The sequence below is a fragment of the Schistocerca cancellata genome, chromosome 8 (genome assembly GCF_023864275.1).
Source record: "Schistocerca cancellata isolate TAMUIC-IGC-003103 chromosome 8, iqSchCanc2.1, whole genome shotgun sequence".
In the NCBI taxonomy this organism is placed as follows: domain Eukaryota; kingdom Metazoa; phylum Arthropoda; class Insecta; order Orthoptera; family Acrididae; genus Schistocerca; species Schistocerca cancellata.
In genome coordinates, this window is record NC_064633.1 from 60290533 (window position 1) to 60314259 (window position 23727).

A 23727-nucleotide genomic window follows, 5' to 3' on the forward strand; every position below is an offset into this window, starting at 1 on the left:
AATGATTATGTTCGGCTGCTGGTAGAGCATTTGCAGCCATTCATGGACTTCATGTCATTTTTATGGATGACAATGCGCCGTGTCACCGCGATTTGTTTGAAAAACATTATGGACATCTCGAGCGAATGATTTGGCCACTCACATTGCCCGGTATGAACCCCACCGAACCTTTACAGGATCAGTTGGTGCACAGAATCCTTCACTGGCAACAATTTCGCAATTATGAACGGCAACTGAGGGGAATGGCTCAGTATTTCCGCAGGAGACATCCAACGACTTGTGGAGTCCATGCCACGTCGAGGTTCTGCACTATGCCGGGTAAATGGAGGTCCGACACGTTTTTAGGGGGTACCCCATGTTCTTTGTCACCTCACCAACAAGCAGTGTGTTGAAATGTCGTGTGGCGAGGGCCTCCTAACGCCTGAGCCTTATGAGGTGCTGCCACTTCGGCGACTTGCGCGTCGATGAGGATGAAATGATGGTGATGAAGGCGACACAGACTCCCAGCTCCTGAGCGGAGAAAATCTCCAACACAGCCGGGAATCGAACCTAGGGCCCGCGGCATGACGAGCCAGAGCGGTGTCCGCTTAGCTACGGTGGCGGACACAACAGTGTATTGTAACAAAGTATATAATAGCTCGTATCAGTGAAACTGCCCGACATCCCAATGACTGAGGATCGACAGATCGATAGCTTTGAATATATATATATATCAAACTATGTTTTTCATCACCCCGGTTCCCTGAACTCCTGAAGATAGACGTTGACTGTGGATACTGTGTTACAGACACAGTCCAAAGATGTAAAAAACCATGCATGAGCAGCGCCTATTAGACGGAGGGGGTCAGACAGCCGATCAGTCATTTCACCAGCAAGAAGGTACACGGTTCGTGTTGTTTGTAGTTCAGTCTTGCCTAGATGGTCAATACCGCGGTTGGATCGCATCCGCATTGTTACTTAGTGCCAGGAAGGGATGTCAACAAGGGAAGTGTCCAGGCGTCACGGAATGATCCAAAGCGATGTTGGTCGGACATGGAGGAGATACAGAGAAACTGTCAATGACATGCCTCGCTCAGGCCGCCCAAGGGCTACTATTGCAGTGGATGACCGCTACCTACAGATTATAGCTCGGAGGAACCCTGACAGCAACGCCACCATGTTGATTAATGTTTACAACGCGGTACAGATGGGTCCAACAACATGCCGCATGGACCGCTCAGGATTGCCATCGTTTTCTCTTCAAAGATGAGTGTCGCATATGCCATCAATTAGACAATCGTCGGAGACGTTTTTGGAGGCAACCCAGTCAGGCTGAACGCCTTAGACACATTGTCTAGCGAGTGCAGCAAAGTGGAGGTTTCCTGTTGTTTTGGGGCGGCCGTTGTGGCCGAGCGGTTCTAGGCGCTGCAGTCTGGAACCGCGCCACCGCTACGGTCGCAGGTTCGAATCCTGCCTCGGGCATGGATGTGCGGGATGTCCTTAGGTTATTAGGTTTAAGTAGTTCTACGTTCTAGGGGACTGATGACCTCCGATGTTGTCCCATAGTGCTCAGAGCCATTTGAACCGTTTTTGTTGTTTTGGGGTGGGATTATGTGGGACCGAACGGCCTTGCCGCAATGGATACACCGGTCCCCGTGAGATCACAGAAGTTAAGCGCTGTCGGGAGTGGTCGGCACTTGGATAGGTGACCATCCAGCTGTTGCCATTTTTCGGGGTGCACTCAGCCTCGTGATGCGAATTGAGGAGGTACTCGACCGAATAGTAGCGGCTTCGGTCAAGAATACCATCATAACGACCGGGAGAGCGGTGTGCTGACCCCACGCCCCTCCTTTCCTCATCCTCCACTGAGGATGACACGGCGGTCGGATGGTTCCGGTAGGCAACTCGTGGTCTGAAGACGGAGTGGTTATTATGTGGAGCTGACGTACGCCGCTGATAATGGAAGGGGCCGTAACGGCTGTAGGATAAGTGAATGCCATCCTCAGACTGATAGTGCAACCATATCGGCAGCATACTGGCGAGGCATTCTTCTTCGCGGACGACAGTTCGCACCCCCATCATGCACAGCTTGTGAATGACTTCCTTCAGGATAACGAAGTCGCTCGACTAGAGTGGGCAGCATGTTCTCCAGACGTGAACGCTGTCGAACATAGATTGAAAAGGGCTGTTTACGGACGACGTGACCCAGCATCCACTCTGAGGGATCTACGCCGAAACGCCGTTGAGGAATGGGGAAAGCCGGCCGAAGTGGCCGCGCGGTTCTGGCGCTGCAGTCTGGAACCGCGAGATCGCTACGGTCGCAGGTTCGAATCCTGCCTCGGGCATGGATGTGTGTGATGTCCTTAGGTTAGTTAGGTTTAACTAGTTCTAAGTTCTAGGGGACTAATGACCTCAGCAGTTGAGTCCCATAGTGCTCAGAGCCATTTGAACCATTTTTTTTGAATGGGGAAATCTGGATCAACAGATCCTTGAACTTGTGGATAGTATACCACGAAGAATACAGGCATGCATGCATACATGCAAGAGGACGTGCTACAGGGTATCAGAGGAGCCGGTGTGTACAGCAATGTGGACCACCATCTCTGAATGTTTTGCTGTATGGTGGAACAACATACAATGTAGGGGGCCATAGACACGGGTTCCCAGGTAGATGCCGTGTTTCTTGACGTTCGCAAGGCGTTCGATACAGTTCCCCACAGTCGTTTAATGAACAAAGTAAGAGCATATGGACTATCAGACCAATTGTGTGAGTGGATTGAAGAGTTCCTAGATAACAGAACGCAGCATGTCATTCTCAATGGAGAGAAGTATTCCGAAGTAAGAATGATTTCAGGTGTGCCGCAGGGGAGGGTCGTAGGACCGTTGCTATTCACAATATTCATAAATGACCTTGTGGATGACATCGGAAGTTCACCGAGGCTTTTTGCGGATGATGCTGTGGTATACCGAGCGGTTGTAACGATGGAAAGTTGTACTAGAAATGTAGGAGAATCTGCAGCGAATTGTCGAATGGTGCAGGGAATGGCAGTTGAATCTAAATGTAGACAAGTGAATGTGCTGCGAATACACAGAAAGAAAGATTCCTTATCATTTAGCTACAATATAGCAGGTCAGCAACTGGAAGCAGTTAATTCCATAAATTATCTGGGAGTAGGCATTAGGAGTGATTTAAAATGGAATGATCGTATAAAGTTGAACATCGGTAAAGCAGATGCCAGACTGAGATTCAGTGGAAGAATCCTAAGGAAATGCAATCCGAAAACAAAGGAAGTAGGATACAGAACACTTGTTCGCCCACTGCTTGAATAGTGTTCAGCAGTGTGGGATCCGTACCAGATAGGGTTGATAGAAGAGATAGAGAAGATCCAACGGAGAGCAGCGCGCTTCGTTGCAGGATCATTTAGCAATCGCGAAAGCGTTACGGAGATGATGGATAAACTCCAGTGGAAGACTCTGCAGGAGAGACGCTCAGTAGCTCGTTACTAGCTTTTGTTGATGTTTCGAGAACATACCTTCACCGAGGAGTCAAGCAGTATATTGCTCCCTCCTACGTTGAAAGGTGGCTACACTGTATGAAAGGTGGCTACACTGAGCCACAGCGCCAAAAATCGCGCCAGAGAGAGTATTGTTCCGCCGCCTCCACTGGCAGTGCTTTATGAGACGTAGTGGCAAGCAGTTCTTGCCGAGAGTTCTTGCCGAGTAGTTGTGGTGGACACAGCTTGTAGCTGAAGTGGGATGAGATGTGGTAGTGCAGAGTGTTGTTCCATGTTTTATGCAGTTATTGATGGGAGAGATAGCAGATGTTGTTCCAATGCAGATATTGTAATGATCTGAGTGCTTTTCGTCAATATAAATTAAGGTAACTAACTACTGTTCTTATTTTCTTATTATTGTGTGTCCTGAATAATGCTTCATTACATGTCCTGAATAATGCTTCATTACAGGTTCAGTCAACAAAGCATCTGGCTTGTGTTCTTGTATTAGAGTGTAATTTTGGTTTTCTTGCACAGTTATAGTATTTCTAATTTTCCTTTATCACGTCAGTATAATTGATATTTAAAAATTCTTGTCTTATTGAAGAAGAACCGTGCCAGATGTGCGTTGAGTCATACTACCACATACAGAACAGTTACACTTGTACTTTGTTGGATTCGTAGATTTTATAGTTGCTGGGGACTTAATTAATTAATTGTATTAACTGAAAGTTTCATTTCATTCTTTGTTGTCATTCTATGCAGTCAGATAGCGTAACAATTAGTTGTCAGGGCCAGCCGTTTACGAGACTTGCGTAAACGGACATACAGCTACAGAAAACTAAAATTATTTGCATTACATTTTATTAAGCCCCCATGCACGTGGCGAGCGCTGCTTCGGATCGTCCCTTGGAATCTTCTGATTGCAAAAATAGTAGACAGTAGTATTGTTGTAGTAATTTGTAGTTTAGTAATTGTAGTCTATTTTGCATGTGTAGATTTGGTAATTGGCATTCTTCTAATGGTATTTTTCAAAATTTAAATTTTATTGTCTTGTCTATGGGTTTGACAATTTAGTGCAATTATTTCAATGGTTCGTTAATCGTGTTTGAGGGAAGCATATCGTGTGAATGGTATTGTTGGTGATAACGTGTTAAATTCTCCGTAATTTTCGTATTGTAACGAGTTTTGTATGTTTTGCAAATGATCACGCGATCGATGAAAAAGGCGAAAATGATAGATAGTCAGAATGACGAAATTGTTGACCTGGCGAACTCGCCAACACAGGACAACAGTATCATGAGTAATGGAGTTGAAAACAATTTAATAAGTCGGGAAGACAGTCCGGAACCAGTTCAAGGTTTTTCTCAATCAGAAAATTCACAGAATACGAGAGTAACGATAGAAGATTCTGGAACAGTATCGAACACAGATAGCTTTACAGCTATGACGAGGGAAACTGGTTTTGTGGGAAATGTTAGGGGCGAAAGGAATCTCGAACGTTAGTATGGAGCAGTTGATGAGTGCAATATTAAATTTTCGATCTGAATTAAAAACAGATATGGAAAAACGGTTAGACTCACTGGGATCACAAATGGGAACAATGGAAACACGGTTTAGATCTGAATTAAAAACAGAGATAGGAACAATTAAAACTGAGATGGGAACAATGGAAACACGGTTAGATTCACGAATAGGGACATGTTTCAAAAATATGAAAGAGGAATTAAAGAAAGAAATCAGAGAAGAAGTACAACCGATTTTGAATGCTCACAATAATAGATTGGTTGCAGTAGAGATTAGACAAAGGGAACAGGATAGAGAACAGGAAGAAAGAGATCGCGTGATAGTGCAAATTTTTTCAGAGTTAAATTTACAACGTGCACACGATAAGGAGGAAATATTTGAGAGAATCGAGAAATCCGTACCAAATGACAGATTAAATAACCTAACACAACAATGTGAACAGTTAACTACTAAATGCGTTAATACTGAAACGCGAGTCGCGACACTTACGGAAGACGTAAATAAACAGAAGGAACAAATAGGTGACTTATCGGAAAGAGTGGAGGAGATTTCAGATAAATTGACAAATCTTAGTTTGAATGGGGACAGAGATTCAGATGACACAGCTCCATTGCTATTTTCAGAAACCGAAGAGTACCAGAGCATAAATAAACATGTTGAAAATCAGGGAAAATTTAATGAACGCGTTAAAAGGGAAGTGGAGGCATTACGAAAGCAAGTCAAACAAATTGAAGGCGAAATCGTAGGAAAAGACAGCAGAAGGAATTTAGAATCACAGATAGCAGAGGGGTTTGAAGAAAGTAATTTGTTTCATTTACGAGATGTAACAAGAGAGCGACAGGCGCGCGAACTTGACAATAATCGACATTTGGACTGGGACAGACGCGGTAGGTCTTTGTCGCCACGAGGCGAAAACTTTGACTATAAACACTTTTTGACTGTTCGGAAATTTAAGATCTTCCGCAATTCTAAGAATGACATACATCCATGTTCATGGTTAGATCAATTTATGTACGCACTTCCGCTAAATTTGCCACTAAGTCACAAACTGAAAATTATGTGCGGCTATTAAAGTCCTCAGGGGATTCACTACTCTTAAGTGAATATGTGCCGTAGCGAGCATAGGGCCCCGAGCTGTAGTGGTGCTATTTCTCTTTTAGTTTTCTGTACCGCTGCCTACTCTTTTACTATTCTTTGCATCTATCAAAACAACTCTTCGACTATCAATCTATCTAGAGAGACGCTAAAAAATAACCGGATATGACTATTTTACCCAAAAGTGACTTTGGAAATTACCGTTTGGACTTACTGTATTTTCAGCAGCATTCATTCGTAGTTTAAATGAAATTTTACCTGTTTATCTTCGTGACAATATTACTTCTTATGTCGACGACATTCTTATTGCTAAAAATTCTTGGAGTGAGCACAACAAAATTTTGGATTCATTATTACGTATTTTTGCACGAGTTGGCATTACAGTGAACTTAGAAAAATCCGAATTTGGTCGTTCTCAGGTGAAATTTCTCGGTCACATTATTTCTACAGAAGGTATTCTTCCTGATCCAGAAAACTTAGACGCTATTCGTAATTATGCTGTTCCTACCACAAAACGTGATGTTCGTAGTTTTCTTGGTGTCTGTAATTTTCTTAGACGCTTTGTTAGATTGGACGATTTGGCCACACCTCGTTTATGTGAACTATCTGGAAAGAAATCTAATTGGTGTTGGGATGAGGAAGCTCAGTCAGAATTTGAACAACTTCGTGATGCTTTAGTTGCTGCTCCACTTCTTTCACACCCGGATTTATCTAAAGATTTTTGTTTGGCGACGGACTCATCATACAAAGGACTAGGTGCACATTTATTTCAAGAGATAGAAGAAGACGGCGTTGTAGTACAAAAGACTATTGCATTTGGAAGTCGTGTTCTCTCGAAATCAGAAAAGAATTATTCGATTACGGAACTTGAAGCTTTGGCTGTTGTTTGGGCTTTTACAAAATTTCGCACATTTTTGCTTGGCAGACATACTAAGGTTTACACCGATCATCGAGCTCTGGAATTTCTTATGTCAACAAAATTAACTCACGGCAGATTGTCACGATGGGCGTTGTACCTACAGGAATTTGATTTTAGTATTGTTTACATACAGGGATCTTCAAATATTGTTGCTGATGCTTTATCACGTGCACCTATGGGTTTGAAACAAAGTGCTGAAGAGGACTGCAAGGAAAACAATTATTGTTTGATGTATATTCAAGGTGTTGCGTTTGAGAACTTTATTTCGTCTTCGCTCCAGGACATTGCTAAGGAGCAAAATAAGGATCCAATCTGGAAGGACATTAAGGAGAAGTGGAAGAGAAAGGAAAGCGTAGCGATTAGACAGCATTATTTAGTTCGCAATGACATTCTTTTTAAACGAAAATCAGTCAACAACTCTGTTTGGTTAGTTTGTATTCCTGATGAGTGGGTTAATAAGCTGATTTGGTATACGCATTTCAGTTATGCACACTTTGGTCCCAGAAAATGCTTTCATAAATTACGAGAAAATTGCTACTTCAATAATATGGAAAAACGTATTCGATTTGTTCTTGCCAAATGCAAATTATGTCAAAAGGCTAAACCGCCGACAGTTTCTCACAGAGCACCGTTGTTTCCTATCATTCCAGCAAAATTAAAGGACATGGCTGCAGTTGATTTGTTCGGTCCAGTGGTTCGATCTACTAATGGTTTTGCGTACATTTTCGTAGCAGTGGAGTTGACATCAAAATATGTGTGTTTTACACCGTTACGCAAAGCAACAGCACGTTCAGTATCTAACGCTTTCATCAAACATTTTCTTAAAGAAGTGGGTCATGTTGATAAGGTTATATCAGATAATGGATCACAGTTTCGTTCTAAAATTTGGCTTCGTACTCTACAGCTTCGTAAAATTAAACCAATCTTCATTTCACTTTTTCACCCCCAATCTAACGCTTCAGAGAGATGGATGAAGGAAATCAATAAATTGTGTCGTCTTTATTGTCATCAGAATCACAGAACTTGGGATCAGTATCTTCATATTTTTCAAAACATTCTGAATGAACTTCCTAACGACTCAACTTCTTTACCGCCTATACTGATATTAAAAAACAAAGCACCGACAAATCGCATTTCTGAAATCGTTCCTTTTCCGCCTTCACGGAAACTGCGGCATTCTGAAGTTGTCAACCTGGCTCTACAAAATATTGCATCTGCGGCTGCTAGAAGAGTGAAATCAGCAAAGCGTCCTGGTCGTTTAAAAATCTTGTCAGTTGGTCAGAAGGTGTTAATTAAGGCTCATCGTTTGTCTCACAAAGGAAAAGGCTTGTGTCGGAAATTTTTTCTGCTTTATAACGGTCCATATAGGATTCGCAAAATTATTCATGATAACACTGTTGAAGTAGAAACCCTTAAGTCACGACGATCTAAAGGAATACATCATATATCTAACGTTAAAATTTTTGTGGAATGATATACTTTTGAAAAATTTTTGTGGAATGACATACTTGTGAGAAACGAACAGCTACACGTAAACACGCAGAGAATACAAGGGTACCGCGCTGTGTTTTGGCGGCGGCATATACTCAAAGCAACAGTCAAGTCTGCGCGCCTCACAGGGCAGTCGTTGACCGCAAACAATTGCTTCCTACGTCACGCGCCTACAGCTGACCGAGCGCTCAGTGCGAATGCACTGACAGCCGTAAATAAATACACAGTCTAATTTCTCCGACTAAAATCAGTATAAAGCTATAGTGACTTGATAAATTCTGTTATTAACATTCAGTATTTTTCAGGATACGGTTCTATAAGGTATTTAAGAACTTCAGGTAAATTCTGTGCGTGTCCAACGTTGAGACGACTTGCTATCGAGAAAATTTCAGGAAAAATGTCATTTCGAAGAAGAAAGTAATAAACTAAAAAGGTAATTATTATTGAGTTTATTTTTCAGGTAACATATTTCCACTTAGGTACGTACTTTAGACGTAATTTGCTGCTCGCGATTACGTGATTCATACTTTGTGCTAATTACATGTTCTATGAATTTGCTGGTGAAGCGACGTGCTTGCGTACGTTAACTGATTTTGACAATGATTATCCATGAATTGAGTTGTAACTTGTGTATATTATGCATCGCTTGGCTGCACTGCTTTTTTCACTGATGTCATATTTTTAATTATGTGCCTGCTGTGCCTATTTATTTAAATTATAATTGTCACCTGATAAATTGTGCTGATGTGGTTAGGTATGTAAGTTATACTTTGTGATTTAATTGCTTGCGCCTTCATGTTTATTTATTAGATTACATATGAACATTTATTTGCTTACGGTTATACGATGCTGATGACCTGTTTAGTACGTAAGATATATGTTTACTGCTATGCGTATGGATTGCACATTTACACATTTCTGTTTGTTGTCACAACTACTCTTTAATTTTGTATATAGAAATGCTATTATACTGTGTATGAACATAGAGTTTAGGTTACACTATGGTACTATTTACAGATTGTTCGCTTGGCAGAGCCTCGTAAGATTTGTGCTGCATCCACTTGTTGACATTCTGTTCTCTACTGGTATATTTACTCGCTGTTGCTTGTTTTGCTTACGCTCAGTGCTTTATATTTTAACATAAGAAAATGAACTGCAATAATTCGACGAACGACATTAGTACAAGAAACATCATAGAAGTCACATGAGCTGGAGGTTTTATGAAAGCTGTATAAATGTATGCCAATAGGAAGGAAGCTAACGACATGACATACCAACACAGTTATTACACTGCATTTTTCGTGAGCAATTGAAATAGGAAGTGACACTTGATACAAGAAATACTCCACATGTTTGCTTCTGTTTGCCATAATTCTTGAAGTGGTGTACACACTGTGAAATATTAGCATCATTCACACTCCGTAATCGTACTTAATTACTGAGAGTTATTCGAACTAAGTCTGTTAGAGGTCATGTATGTATTCTTTGTTTATAATTCATAATGAGTAGAAGATTTTGGTCAGATGGATTACACAGAGGTTGTGTGTTGACAGTGTGTCTTCGGATTGTATGGGATGAGGAGGTTTGCATTAGGATTTTATCTGTACTTGTTCGACGAAACTGACTTGAGGAGAGAGTTGTTATGGAAGTGAAATGATATTGGTAATATTGGAGTTTTTGTGGACAAGAGGTAAGGTAAATGATACTGTCAATAAGGTTTATATGTATCGACGTATTGAAAAGGTATTATGGAGGTATTGAGATTGTATGAAGTTGATTGGAGTATGGTGTATAAGAGGTAAAGTAAGTGAGGTGCATTTTTTTTCTTTGTTGTTGGTCTATATGGAACAAGGAGGATGAAGATAGCAGACTAGAACACTAAAATGGAAGGAAGATTGTCTACACACACTTTGTTAAATCACTAAGCAGTAGGTAATTTTTTTTTTTTTTGGAGAGAGGAAGTTGCATATCTTGGCACACTGACAGTTGTTCAGAACAGTACATTTTGATCTGGCTTGGCAAACATTGGTCTTGACATGATGACTATGACGTTGACTTAACTATTATTGACTGTTATACATTGCTGCCACTACTACTTGATACACATGATGAACATGAAATTTGACAGAAGTGGATTCAGACAGTTAACACTATACAATTACACAGTAGTACTTAATGTGGATGAAAGATGAGTGAGTGTGTTTTGTGTGTTTTCCTTTCCTAATCCTACCCACCTATCTCCTAAATATTATTTTATTGTTTGTAGTGGCTTGCACTGACACCCATAAATATTATAGGTTTACTGATGTTTGTGTATTTGTAATAGTAATATGACAATTATCTGATATCATTTGTGTGTTTGTTATGATTTGTATGTTTAGTGTAAGAGCATTGCAAAAGCATTTGTATGTGCATTCAAACTATTGTTCATGCTTGAACTGTCTGATTAGTGACTGATTATGGACTGTTACTTGTACTTTTTCTACATGATTGGTGCCACTAGGACATGTTTAATTTGTGCTGAGGAACAGTGTGATCAGTGATAGTTGTTTAATGTCATTTGTCGGTGTCTGCACCTACTCAACATTGCTGGGTGCCACTGATGGACTGCTTCTACTGCAATGATGTTACTTCTTGCTGTCTGCACCTACTCAACTTTGCTGGGTGCCACTGATGGACTGCATCTATTGAAATAATGTCACTTGTTGGTGTCTGCACCTGTTCAACATTGCTGGGTGCCACTGATGGAACTGCTTCTACTGAACTGGTGTCACTTGTTGCTGTAGCACCTGTTCAACATTGCTGGGTGCCACTGATGAACTGCTTCTACTGACATAATGTCACTTGATGGTGTCTGCACCTACTCAACATTGCTGGGTGCCATTGATGGACTGCTTCTACTGAAATGATGTCACCTGTTGGAGTCTGCACCTACTCAACATTGCTGGGTGCCACTGATGGACTGCTTCTACTGAAATGATGTCACCTGATGGTGTCTGCACCTACTCAACATTGCTGGGTGCCACTGATGGACTGCTTCTAATGAAATGATGTCACCTGTTGGAGTCTGCACCTGTTCCACAATGCTGGGTGCCACTGATGGACTGCTTCTACTGAGATGATGTCACTTATTGCTGTCAGCACCTATTCAACAGTGCTGGGTGCTACTGCTGGAACTGGGAACTACTTGTTGTGAATATTTGTATTAACTGATTTTTTTGTGTATTACTGTTTGTGAAAAGTTATAAGACTCTTACCTGCTCATATTCGTCATTGCTGACGTTATCGATTGAATTGTTTAACCACATGATATTTCTGTAAACTATTATGTAAAGTCACATGTATGAAAGAATTTGTATTGCTTAGTGTATTTTATATAAGGTCAGTGCAAAGCCAAAATTTTATCTAGTTATATGATATTTACGTATTAATATTATCTTTTATTTTTGTCTGTATTTTTTCTTGACGAATTTGGTGGTATTTTCACCACCAATGCTGGCAAAAATACCATCAAATTCTAGCCCGTGGAGGAAGGGCATATGAAAGGTGGCTACACTGTATGAAAGGTGGCTACACTGAGCCACAGCGCCAAAAATCGCGCCAGAGAGAGTATTGTTCCGCCGCCTCCACTGGCAGTGCTTTATGAGACGTAGTGGCAAGCAGTTCTTGCCGAGAGTTCTTGCCGAGTAGTTGTGGTGGACACAGCTTGTAGCTGAAGTGGGATGAGATGTGGTAGTGCAGAGTGTTGTTCCATGTTTTATGCAGTTATTGATGGGAGAGATAGCAGATGTTGTTCCAATGCAGATATTGTAATGATCTGAGTGCTTTTCGTCAATATAAATTAAGGTAACTAACTACTGTTCTTATTTTCTTATTATTGTGTGTCCTGAATAATGCTTCATTACAGGTTCAGTCAACAAAGCATCTGGCTTGTGTTCTTGTATTAGAGTGTAATTTTGGTTTTCTTGCACAGTTATAGTATTTCTAATTTTCCTTTATCACGTCAGTATAATTGATATTTAAAAATTCTTGTCTTATTGAAGAAGAACCGTGCCAGATGTGCGTTGAGTCATACTACCACATACAGAACAGTTACACTTGTACTTTGTTGGATTCGTAGATTTTATAGTTGCTGGGGACTTAATTAATTAATTGTATTAACTGAAAGTTTCATTTCATTCTTTGTTGTCATTCTATGCAGTCAGATAGCGTAACAATTAGTTGTCAGGGCCAGCCGTTTACGAGACTTGCGTAAACGGACATACAGCTACAGAAAACTAAAATTATTTGCATTACATTTTATTAAGCCCCCATGCAACGTATATCTCGCGAAGAGACCATGAGGATAAAATCCGAGAGATTAGAGCCCACACAGAAGCATACCGACAATCCTTCTTTCCACGAACATTACGAGACTGGAATAGAAGGGAGAACGGATAGAGGTACTCAAGGTACCCTCCGCCACACACCGTCAGGTGGATTGCGGAGTATGGATGTAGATGTATGGTTTTCATGAGCAATGAGAAGGGCGGAAATGCTGTTTATACTGATCTCTATTCCGGTTTGTGTACATGTTCCGGAAATCTCGGAACCGAGGTGGTGCAAAATTTTTTTGATGCGGGTATTATTTGTTTCATAGAGTATATGACCAGAAAATTGATTCAAGAATATAAAAAATCAGGTCTAAATGTAAACATGAATAAAACAAAGTACATGGTAATTGGTGGAGTGAATGGAGACTTAATATTAGAAGAAGGGGTGGGAACAATAACAGCTACTGAGGAATATAAATAAATAGGTATGAAAATTACAAATGATGGGAAACAGGACAAAGAAATTAGATCAAGAATAAATTCTGGAAAGACGACAATCTCTTAATTGAATGGAATTCTCTGGGACAAACACATAACAACTGATAACAAAATAAGGATTTTTAAAACAATAGTTAGGAGCATTATTACATATGGTTCAGAAGTGTGGACAACAAAATGGCAAGTGAAATCAAAATTATTAGCCACAGAAATGGATTTCTGGTGACGTTCAGCAAGAATATCAAGACGAGAAAGAATAAGAAATGATCAGAGACAAGATGAAATGTAAAAATTCAATTATTGATTTCATCGAGCAGAAACAACTTAAATGGTATGGACACATCAGACGAATGGAACAGGAAAGGCTACCAAAATGCATAATCGACTGGGTACCAATTGGAAGAAGAAAAAGGGGACGACCACCTGATACATGGAAACAGGGAGTTCAGTCAGCAATGAGGAAGAACAACATTCCTGAAGATTTATGGACAAATAGAGAAGAGTGGAGAACAATAATTAGTGACTTACTGTAATCTAGAATAGGTGCTTGAAAAATGTGCTCACATTGTAAATCCAGAATAATAATAATTATTTGTTTCCGTTCAGCCATGAGAATGCTTATCTCACTCAGTGCCTCAGCTGGCGCGCCCACCTGTTGTTGCTCAAGTCGAGGGCGGTGAGAGCCGGGAGCGAGCAGAGTGCGCCTGCCGCGACGCTGCTGAGGGCGCCGTCCGTGACGTAGAGCACCCGCAGGCGCGGCAGCTGTCGGCCGCTGAAGCTGTCGCCGCGGAGGACCCGGATGCCCGTCCCGGACAGCTGCAGCATCTGCAGCGTCGCAGGCAGCAGGCGCGGGGGCGCCGTCACGCGGGGGCCGGAGCAGGCCAGCGCCACGTCTTCGTAATCGGCGGAGACCCAGCCGCAAGGGGGCGAGGCCGCCAGGGAGCCGCCGGCAGCCACCAGCAGCGCCAGCAGGAGGGGGACGAACCGCGACCGGAAGTACTGCGCAGCAGACAGCGAGTGTCGGTGCGCGCCACTTCAGGAGCGAGGGTGCCAAAGTGGGTCAACATTTGCTCTAGGTTTCCTGTATTTGCGGGCGTGACTCCACCAGTGGGCGGTCGCGCGGACTGGTCCACGAACACACGAGTCACTCCAGAATGAGATTTTCACTCTGCAGCGGAGTGCGCGCTGATATGAAATTTCCTGGCAGATTAAAACTGTGTGCCGGACCGGAACTCGAACTCGGGACCTTTGCCTTTCGCGGGCAAGTGCTCTACCAACTGAGCTACCCGAGCACGACTCACGCCCCGTCCTCACAGCTTCGCTTCTGCCTGTACCTCGTCTCCTACCTTCCAAACTTTACAGGAGCTCTCCTGCGAACCTTGCAGAACTAGCACTCCTGAAAGAAAGGATACGGCGGAGACATGGCTTAGCCACAGCCTGGGGGATGTTTCTAGAATGAAATTTTCACTCTACAGTGGAGTGTGCGCTGATATGAAATTTCCTGGCAGATTAAAACTGTGTGCCGGACCGAGACTCGAACTCGGGACCTTTGCCTTTCGCGGGCAAGTGCTCTACTAACTGAGCTACCGGATCACGACTCACACCCCGTCCTCACAGCTTTACTTTAATGAACAAAGTAAGAGCACATGGACTATCAGACCAATTGTGTGATTGGATTGAGGCGTTCCTAGATAACAGGACGCAGCATGTTATTCTCAATGGAGAGAAGTCTTCCGAAGTATGAGTGATTTCAGGTGTGCCGCAGGGGAGTGTCATCGGACCGTTGCTATTCACAATATACATAAATGACCTGGTGGATGACATCGGAAGTTCACTGAGGCTTTTTGCAGATGATGCTGTGGTGTATCGAGAGGTTGTAACAATGGAAAATTGTACTGAAATGCAGGAGGATCTGCAGCGAATTGACGCATGGTGCAGGGAATGGCAACTGAATCTCAATGTAGACAAGTGTAATGTGCTGCGAATACACAGAAAGATAGATCCTTTATCATTTAGCTACAAAATAGCAGGTCGGCAACTGGAAGCAGTTAATATCATAAATTATCTGGGAGTACGCATTAGGAGTGATTTAAAATGGAATGATCATATAATGTTGATCGTCGGTAAATCACATGCCAGACTGAGATTCATTGGAAGAATCCTAAGGAAATGCAATCCGAAAACAAAGGAAGTAGGTTACAGTACGCTTGTTCACCCACTGCTTGAATACTGCTCAGCAGTGTGGGATCCGTACCAGATAGGGTTGATACAAGACATAGAGAAGATCCAACGGAGAGCAGCGCGCTTCGTTACAGGATCATTTAGTAATCGCGAAAGCGTTACGGAGATGATACATAAACTCCAGTGGAAGACTCTGCAGGAGAGACGCTCAGTAGCTCGGTACGGGCTTTTGTCAAAGTTTCGAGAACATACCTTCACCGAAGAGTCAAGCAGTATATTGCTCCCTCGTACGTATATCTCGCGAAGAGACCATGAGGATAAAATCAGAGAGATTAGAGCCCACACAGAGGCATACCGACAATCCTTCTTTCCACGAACAATACGAGACTGGAATAGAAGGGAGAACCGATAGAGGTACTGAAGGTACCCTCCGCCACACACCGTCAGGTGGCTTGCGGAGTATGGATGTAGATGTAGATGTACTTCAACCTGTATCTCGTCTCCTACCTTCCAAACTTTACAGAAGATCTCCTGCGAACCTAGGCAAAGGTCCCGAGTTCTAGTCTCGGTCCGGCACACCGTTTTAATCTGCCAGGAAGTTTCACACGAGTCACTCGATTGCGCAAAGCCGATCTCGAAAGTCTTCACAGAAAGTGGTACTCCGTGGCGGCTGGCGACCGCGTGCTAACTTGCCACAGCACTCTGTAAATGTCGCACTATAATTAGTATGCCATTTCTCTTCGAATGAATGCTGGTATGCAAATAAACGAAAAAAAAATTTGTTTTTTGTAGCGCTCTCTGCGCTATAACTATACTATTACATAAACCAGTGTCGAGTGCTGAAATTACACTCAGCCGCGCTACGATCGTGTCGGATAAGGGAAGCAGCACCTGCCTGTTTTCGACCGCGCATGCTCTGATGTGACGATATCCCTGCCAGCACTGAGAATGCTGCGCTGTTCACAGCACTACTTCGTATTTTTCTATGAAAGCACGTGTAAATGACTGTGCAGTCAACATGGCGAATTCCGTAGATGATCTGCTAAAGAGGCCCCTTTGCAGTAGATATTTGGAGGAAGGAGTGACAGTAAAGAGTTAGGTACACCGATACCAAATATAAATTTGGCAACGGGAGGTCGTGGCACGGGGCTTAGAATATTTGAGTAGAAGAAGTTAAATACCCGTTTCAAGTTCCTAGAATATGTCGCCTGACTGGGCTGTAGGAAAAGGTAAAACGCCCTCTGCAGATTAACGAGTAGAGTATAAGGGTTTTTTGAGCGGTACTTAACCAAACGGTGGCGTGGTGCAGTGGACAAGTGCATCAATTTTCTCGGTTCTGGTTCTGTTGTCACTGCTACCGCCTCTTATTATTTTATTTTGTTCCTCGAAATGTTGAACTAATAATTTTAGTCTTTAAACATATTCAAACCAAATTAGAGATGCAAAATTTATATATGTGATTTAGTCACGACTACTACCCTTGTAAGTCAAAATGGTGTAGTAGGCAGTAAAAAAAGTGAGTGTACGAGAGCTGGATCACCAAGTATGATATTCATGATGCACTTTTTTTCCTCTACCTGTTTCTTACCCGGGAACAGTGATGTATGGAGCGTAGTGGGAGTGAAAGGTGTACGACATATTAATGTAGTATTGTAAAAACGCAGCGGAAATTATAAACATATAACATTTATCTACAGAATTCATTACCTCCCTCTACGATGTGGTCTTCCACGCAGGGTCCTACCCTAAGCCACGAAGTCACTCCCATCCCACTGTTCATTACACCCGGAAAACCTCCTGGTGATAGTTCCCACACCAACATAGCAGCATAACACTGCCTCCCCACCTTTACAACATCCATCCCCACACCCAAAAAATCCCTCGAAATAACACAATAATGGCAGAATTCACACCCATGGCTCTAACAAAACTCTAACAAAAGACGATAATACAGAATGTATGAACTACCAGAAAATTTTAACTCAACCAACAGTGCACCGAACTCACACCTTCGTTTCCCGTCCGAACTCGAAATTTCAGTCTTTGAAGTGATGAATGGTTCTAATTTTCTGTTCTTATAGTTTTCCGAAATACAGGCACACACACACACACACACACACACACACACACACACACACACACACACCTCAGCCCTCCCTCAGACTTCTTGACACCCCAGGCTCTTGATGAGAGGTAACTTAACGCGTTAATTGCTTCCATGGACCTGCCTCCGTGAGTCACAGACGGCTGTTGTGCATTGGCTAATGAGAACCTCCTCTAATGCTTGTAATGAGTTGGAGAGCAATTCAGTCGTGTTCGGAGGTGCCTGGATTCAAATCTCTGTCCGGCCATCTCCATAACGATTTCCAGTGATTTCTTTATATCGTTTTGACAAATACTTAGATATTACCTAGTGTATTACTTCCCTTATCTTTACGTAAAAGGTATAGTACTACAGAAGTAAAACACAAATCTGCCTGTTTACATATCGAGTGATCACGATGTGAACAATTCTTTACGCAAAGCAAAACTACTTATAATGAAAGTTAAATATTCGTTTTCTTTGAAATCTGTCCTGTCTAACAGTACACAAATCATATGAAGATACTTTGAAAACTCTAAAATGGGATATCCTGACATCTGGTATTCAGGAATCAGCCAGATCTAACGATCAGTTAATTTGCTGTATATGTTTCTGACTGATTTCATGAAGCTTGGTTCACGAATACTACGCTGTAACATGTCAGCGACAAGATCAGATGAAACTGGCCACACGCTGAGGGTGAGAAAGGAAACAAACAGTATCGTTTTAAAGGAACCATCACACCATTAGATTGATTTAAGAAAATTACGAAGGCAAATCTGTGTGAACCGAATTTAATTTCATCCCACTCCTCTGGATTGTACAAGAGAAAGTAATAACGAAAGCTGGTGTTTAATACTCTGCTGACAACAGGGGTCAGCTAAGACGGACAAAAAGCTCGGATTTTGAGAGAACGGGAGGTGAAACAAGTCGGCATCAGTGTCTTTGAACGTACTGTCAGAAAATTGCTTAATCGTTCTACTAAGGAGCTTTCCGTTAATGTAAAACAGCTTTGATCTACATGGTTAAGAAAAGCAAGTTGGTTGACCTCTTTATATGTTTAGGAATCAAAAGAAAATAAGCAAGAATGAAGCTGGATACTTACCATTTGGAGGTAGTTTTCTAATGTGTGAAGCTACAACACACCAGCTCTAAGCACCAGAACCAAATGTAACGTGACCTTACATTTCATTTGTCTTATATAGAAAGAAAGCCGATAAGTGCTGATAAATACTGATAAGATCCTGCTCAGCGACGTTAAGGGGAGCGTCTTGGTGGGGCTTATCTCCAAGAGTCTGAGTAATGGCCTCCACACGACCAGTATCACCATTTTGTGACTGTTGCTTCACTTCGAAGCCTGTTGTGATGCGACTCCTGACGCTTGTCAGTCTTCTGCAAGTCTCTTGATCTCTGTACAAGTGCTGCAATCTACATACACTTTTAACTGCAGTCAAGCGTTGGTCTTCCTCTACAGTTTCATCCCATTGCCCTGACAGTCCATCTTCACTTTTAGTTAAGTTTTACTATGAAGCTCTTTTCTCCCCATTTATCCACGTTACTTCTTCACCAGTTACTCGATGTATCCATTTAATCATTGGTATTCTTCTGTCACTGTGTATTTCCATAGCTTCCGATTTCGTGACTGATTTGCTGTCAACGCTTCATTCCCGTAACAGGCTACTCTCCAGAAAGTGCTTCAGTAAAAGACTTCTTAACACTTAAATTTATAATCAGCGTTAATATTTTTTTCTTCTTCAGATATGTTTTCTCTGCCTCGTGATGACTGGGTGTTGTGTGATGTCCTTAGGTTAGTTAGGTTTAAGTAGTTCTAAGTTCTAGGGGACTGATGACCATAGATGTTAAGTCCCATAGTGCTCAGAGCCATTTGAACCAGATATGTTTTCTCGTTATTGCCAGTCTCAAGTTTAGACCATCATTTACTTTGCTTCCCGAATAGCAAAACCCGACTATCACTTTTAGTATATCATTATCTACACTCACTACAGTGTGATTTAACGCGAGTATTTTCCAGTACACCACTGGTTTAGTTGCTAACCATTCTATAACCTCTTTTAATGGCTCTAAGCACTATGGGACTTAACTTATGAGGTCATCAGTCCCCTAGACTTACAACTACTTAAACCGAACTAACCTAAGGATATCACACACATTCATGCCCGAGGCAGGATTCGAACCTGCGACCGTAGCAGCAGCGCGGTTCCAGACTGAAGCGCCTAGAACCGCTCGGCCACAGCGGCCGGCTAACCTCTTTGAAAGACACAGCCAGTGACTCTGGCATGTACCCACCTTACTACGATTCCACCGCGTCCGCTGCGATTGTTCGGAGCTCCAGTTATGTCCTCTACCACTACAAGGCCTAAAACAAATCTATCTAGCATGGCCGTCAATGCTGACACGCTTTGTTTTGTAATCGTTGCTACGCTATTAGTTCGAAAAGTTCCACGTAAGTTGTGCCTTCCGCGCTTATTTGCTTTTTCTGACAGACCACTCTAAAATGGCGCTGAGACGCGAAACAAGTTGTGCATATGAACTACGCAGAAGAGTTGCAGGCGAAATAGTCTCAAGATAGACGTGGAAACTGGAAGCGGTGGACAGTGGATGGACTTTCAGCCTCTGACTCCATTACCAATTACGTCGAATACATAGTTTTGTCTCTAAGAGTGATGTAGTTGCTTTTATTTCGATCTAATGTTTTCATTCAAGTGTAAACCAATAACTTATACCAACTACAAGACCTTCAAAATAACAATGTTATGTATATTGTTATAGTGGGGGAGAATGTTGTATCTGCAGTGCAGTATATCTACGATGACATGAAGTCTGCTGTCGGTGTTCCAGTCCAGAGGTCGATTTTAGAATCTCGTGGAGTAACGCGCAATAGAGACTGCCACAGGAAGACTAGTTTCCGGAATTTTCTGCTGTTTTTGTTGTTGTGAGACGTGAGGTTATGTTTTGTACAGCGTTTGTAAATATCTCGAGTTCTACGTATTTCAATTCTCTATAATATATTAAAGCTACTTGGAGAACAGTGTTAATTCTTCGGTGACAAAGTTCTATGAATTGTAAAATTCTATGCATTTGTATAATCTGTTACGTATTGTGTGGACGGTCAGGGCATACTTCAGCAATTGTGCACCACGTTGAAGTTGGAGACAAAAGTGTTCAAAAGAATGGAAAACGTGATATTTGCAAATGAGCTCAGTTTCCTTACTGTCTTCACAAATTTACCTATTCTGAAAATGGAAATTTGTGTTCGTTTTCAAAAGCTTTCATTTCGAAATGTTTTTAAATTGTACCCCACTTTTCATAATATTTATTTATAATTTGATTTCACTTGCTCGTTTGTTGTATAGTAATAATGTAACACACAAATTATTAAGTACAGTATTGACAAGATTTCTTCGATTGCCACAATTTCAATTTTAAACAAAGTATATATTCCTACGTACCTTGTTGTACCTAGCAACACCTCTGCACGTATCGGAAAACCTTATGTCTGCGGAGCAATTTTTATGATTTCAGAAGACTGCAGCATAAATGAAGAGAATGCTAAACATTTCAAAACAGGACCTTCTGCCACAAAGGTGAAAGTCTGAAAAATATTCCATGTTATAACATTATCCCCTACATGGATTTCGAAGAAAGAGATCATTTGCTATTGGAAAGCAACGAATGTTGTTTGAAAGCTACGATGAAGTCCGTTACGAATTGAGGAAAATAAGAAACATTCTAATGCCCTGTTTTAGCTATCTGAATGGTACTGTGATGAAAACAAGGGCAACTTAAATATGAAATGCTGGAGTTGATTTCAATTCCACCTCGTTAGAAGCAGTAAAATGGCTCGTCCAGTGCTAATGAAGTATCAGCCGCTCAACATGGTCAGTGGTAAGCCTTGGAGATAAAGTTCGTTTCAGTCAACAGTTGGAGTTCCCTCAGCCAGATCTCGGGATGTTTTTGTAATTCTCTCTTGTTCAGTATACAAGATCAGCTGGATATCACACCGTCTTATCAGCTGAAAAGCTGTCTTGGGCGAAACATCACGCCACGTTATTGCAGTATTTCCTGATAAATTGCCTCAGCAGTTGTATTATCATCCACAACACGTGATATGGCTCGCCCATTATCTCGTAGTTAGTAGAAGTGGCAACGCAGCAGCAGGAGCTACGAGTTCTGCCTCTAATCTGCCTGCATACTACACAAGCCACCGTGTTGTGCGTGGTGGGGAGTGCCTTGTATCACTACCCCAACCAGCTCTAATCGCAAATAGAGCAAGGCAGAAGCGACCGTCTGTATGCTTCTGTACGAGCCTTAATGCATCCCATGTTAGTGGTTCTTATGCGAGATCTTCATTGGTGGCAGTAGAATCGTTCTGCAATCAGCTTCAAATGCCGATTCTCTAAATTTTCTCAGTACTGTTCCTCGGAAAGAATGTCTGCTTCCCTCCAGGGATCCCATTTAAACTCCTAAGGCATCTCCTTAACACTTGCGTGTTGTTTGAACCTACCGGTAACATATCTTGCAGACCTCTTCTGAATTATTTGCATGTCTTTCTTTAATCCGAGTTGCTGGGCAGCAAAAACACTCCGGGAGTATTCACCAACAGGCCGTCCTAATGTCCTGTGTGTGGTCTCCTAAATTTATCCCAATAAACCGAAATCGACCATTCACCTTCCCTACTACAAGCCTTTCATGCTCGTTCCAATTCATATTGGTTTTTATAATTATGCTTAGATATTTAAATGACGTGACTGTATCAAGCAGCACGATGCTAACACTATATTCTAACATTATGGGTTTGTTTTCCCCACTCATCTGCATTACTTTACATTTGTCTACATTTAGCTGCGAATAATCACCACACCAACTACAAATTTTGTCTAAGTCATCTTGTAACATCCTACGGTCGCTCAAAGACACAGCATCATCAGCAAACAGCCGCATATTGCTGCTCATCCGGTCCACCAGATCATTTATGTACACTCCAAGAAAAAAAAAAAAAAAGAAAAAAACAAGAAAACGACGTACCAGGAAGAAATTATCCGAATGGGACGGAAATCCGTAGATGTGATGTACATGTACAGACAAACAAATAATTACAATTTCGGAAAAGGTGGGTGATTTATAGAAGAGAAAGAGCCTCATAATTTGAGCACGTCATTAACGCGTAGATCCATCTCCAGCCCTTATGCGTGCAGTTATTGGACTTGGCACTGATTGACAGAGTTGTTGGATGTTCTCGTGAGGGATACCGTGCCAAATTCTGTCCAATCGGTGCGTCAGATCGTCAAAATCCCGAGCTGGTTGGAGGGCCTCGCCCACAATGCTCCAACGTTCTCAATTTGGGAGAGATGCGGCGACATTGCTCGCCAGGGTAGGGTTTGGTACGCACGAAGACAAGCAGTAGGAATTCTCGCCCTGTGTAGGCTGTCATTTTTTTCTTTTTCTTTTTTCTTCAGGGAATTCTTTGAGTGAGAGGTCGTAAAAGGCAAATGATGTTTACAGCATTCGACGCTCCACATATTGTCTACCTTGCAACCGCAGTATTGGCTGCTAATGACAGCAGAGGTGTCCAGTTGTGAGCACGGCACAACGCTAAAGAGCGCAGTTGAACTGCTTGTTCGACGAGTAACTCGCAACTGTGCTACAGCGTTAGTGATTCCGATACAAATCGGAGCAATGGCAACGAGAAGCAAAGTTATTGGACGCCGTTGGTGTTGTCACATTCACAATAAGCTTAAGCACCTGTTTTCAGACGTTCTCACTTTTCCTTTGTTGTGAATACATACCGGAGTCAACTCTGATTTTCACGGATTGAATACAACGCATGGCTACAGCCGTGCACATACATTCGTATCACACTGTTCTTTTGGTTAGCCACCTCCAGTCTCGAACCACTTCTCTCCAGGCTGAAGTGTTTTGTCAGACAAAGAACTTTTTAGTTTTATCATTAACGTCCCACTGATAATCTGCGACGCTGCAGTCTGGAACCGCAAGACCGCTACGGTCGCAGGTTCGAATCCTGCCTCGGGCATGGATGTTTGTGATGTCCTTAGGTTAGTTAGGTTTAACTAGTTCTAAGTTCTAGGGGACTAATGACCTCAGCAGTTGAGTTCCATAGTGCTCAGA

General features: G+C 42.1%; 1 protein-coding gene across 1 annotated transcript in view; it reads right to left on the minus strand.

Moving 5' to 3' along the window:
• Positions 1–18742, minus strand: part of LOC126095062 (uncharacterized) — a 28326-nt gene extending 9584 nt beyond the window's left edge. Inside the window, exons 1-2 of the mRNA XM_049909745.1 lie at positions 18686–18742; positions 13969–14315 (exon numbers count right to left, since the gene is read on the minus strand). Of these exons, the coding sequence (XP_049765702.1) occupies positions 13969–14315; positions 18686–18688 (350 nt within the window). The 5' untranslated portion in view covers positions 18689–18742. The remainder of the gene's footprint in view (positions 1–13968; positions 14316–18685) is intronic.
• Between the last annotated feature and the right edge of the window lie 4985 nt (positions 18743–23727).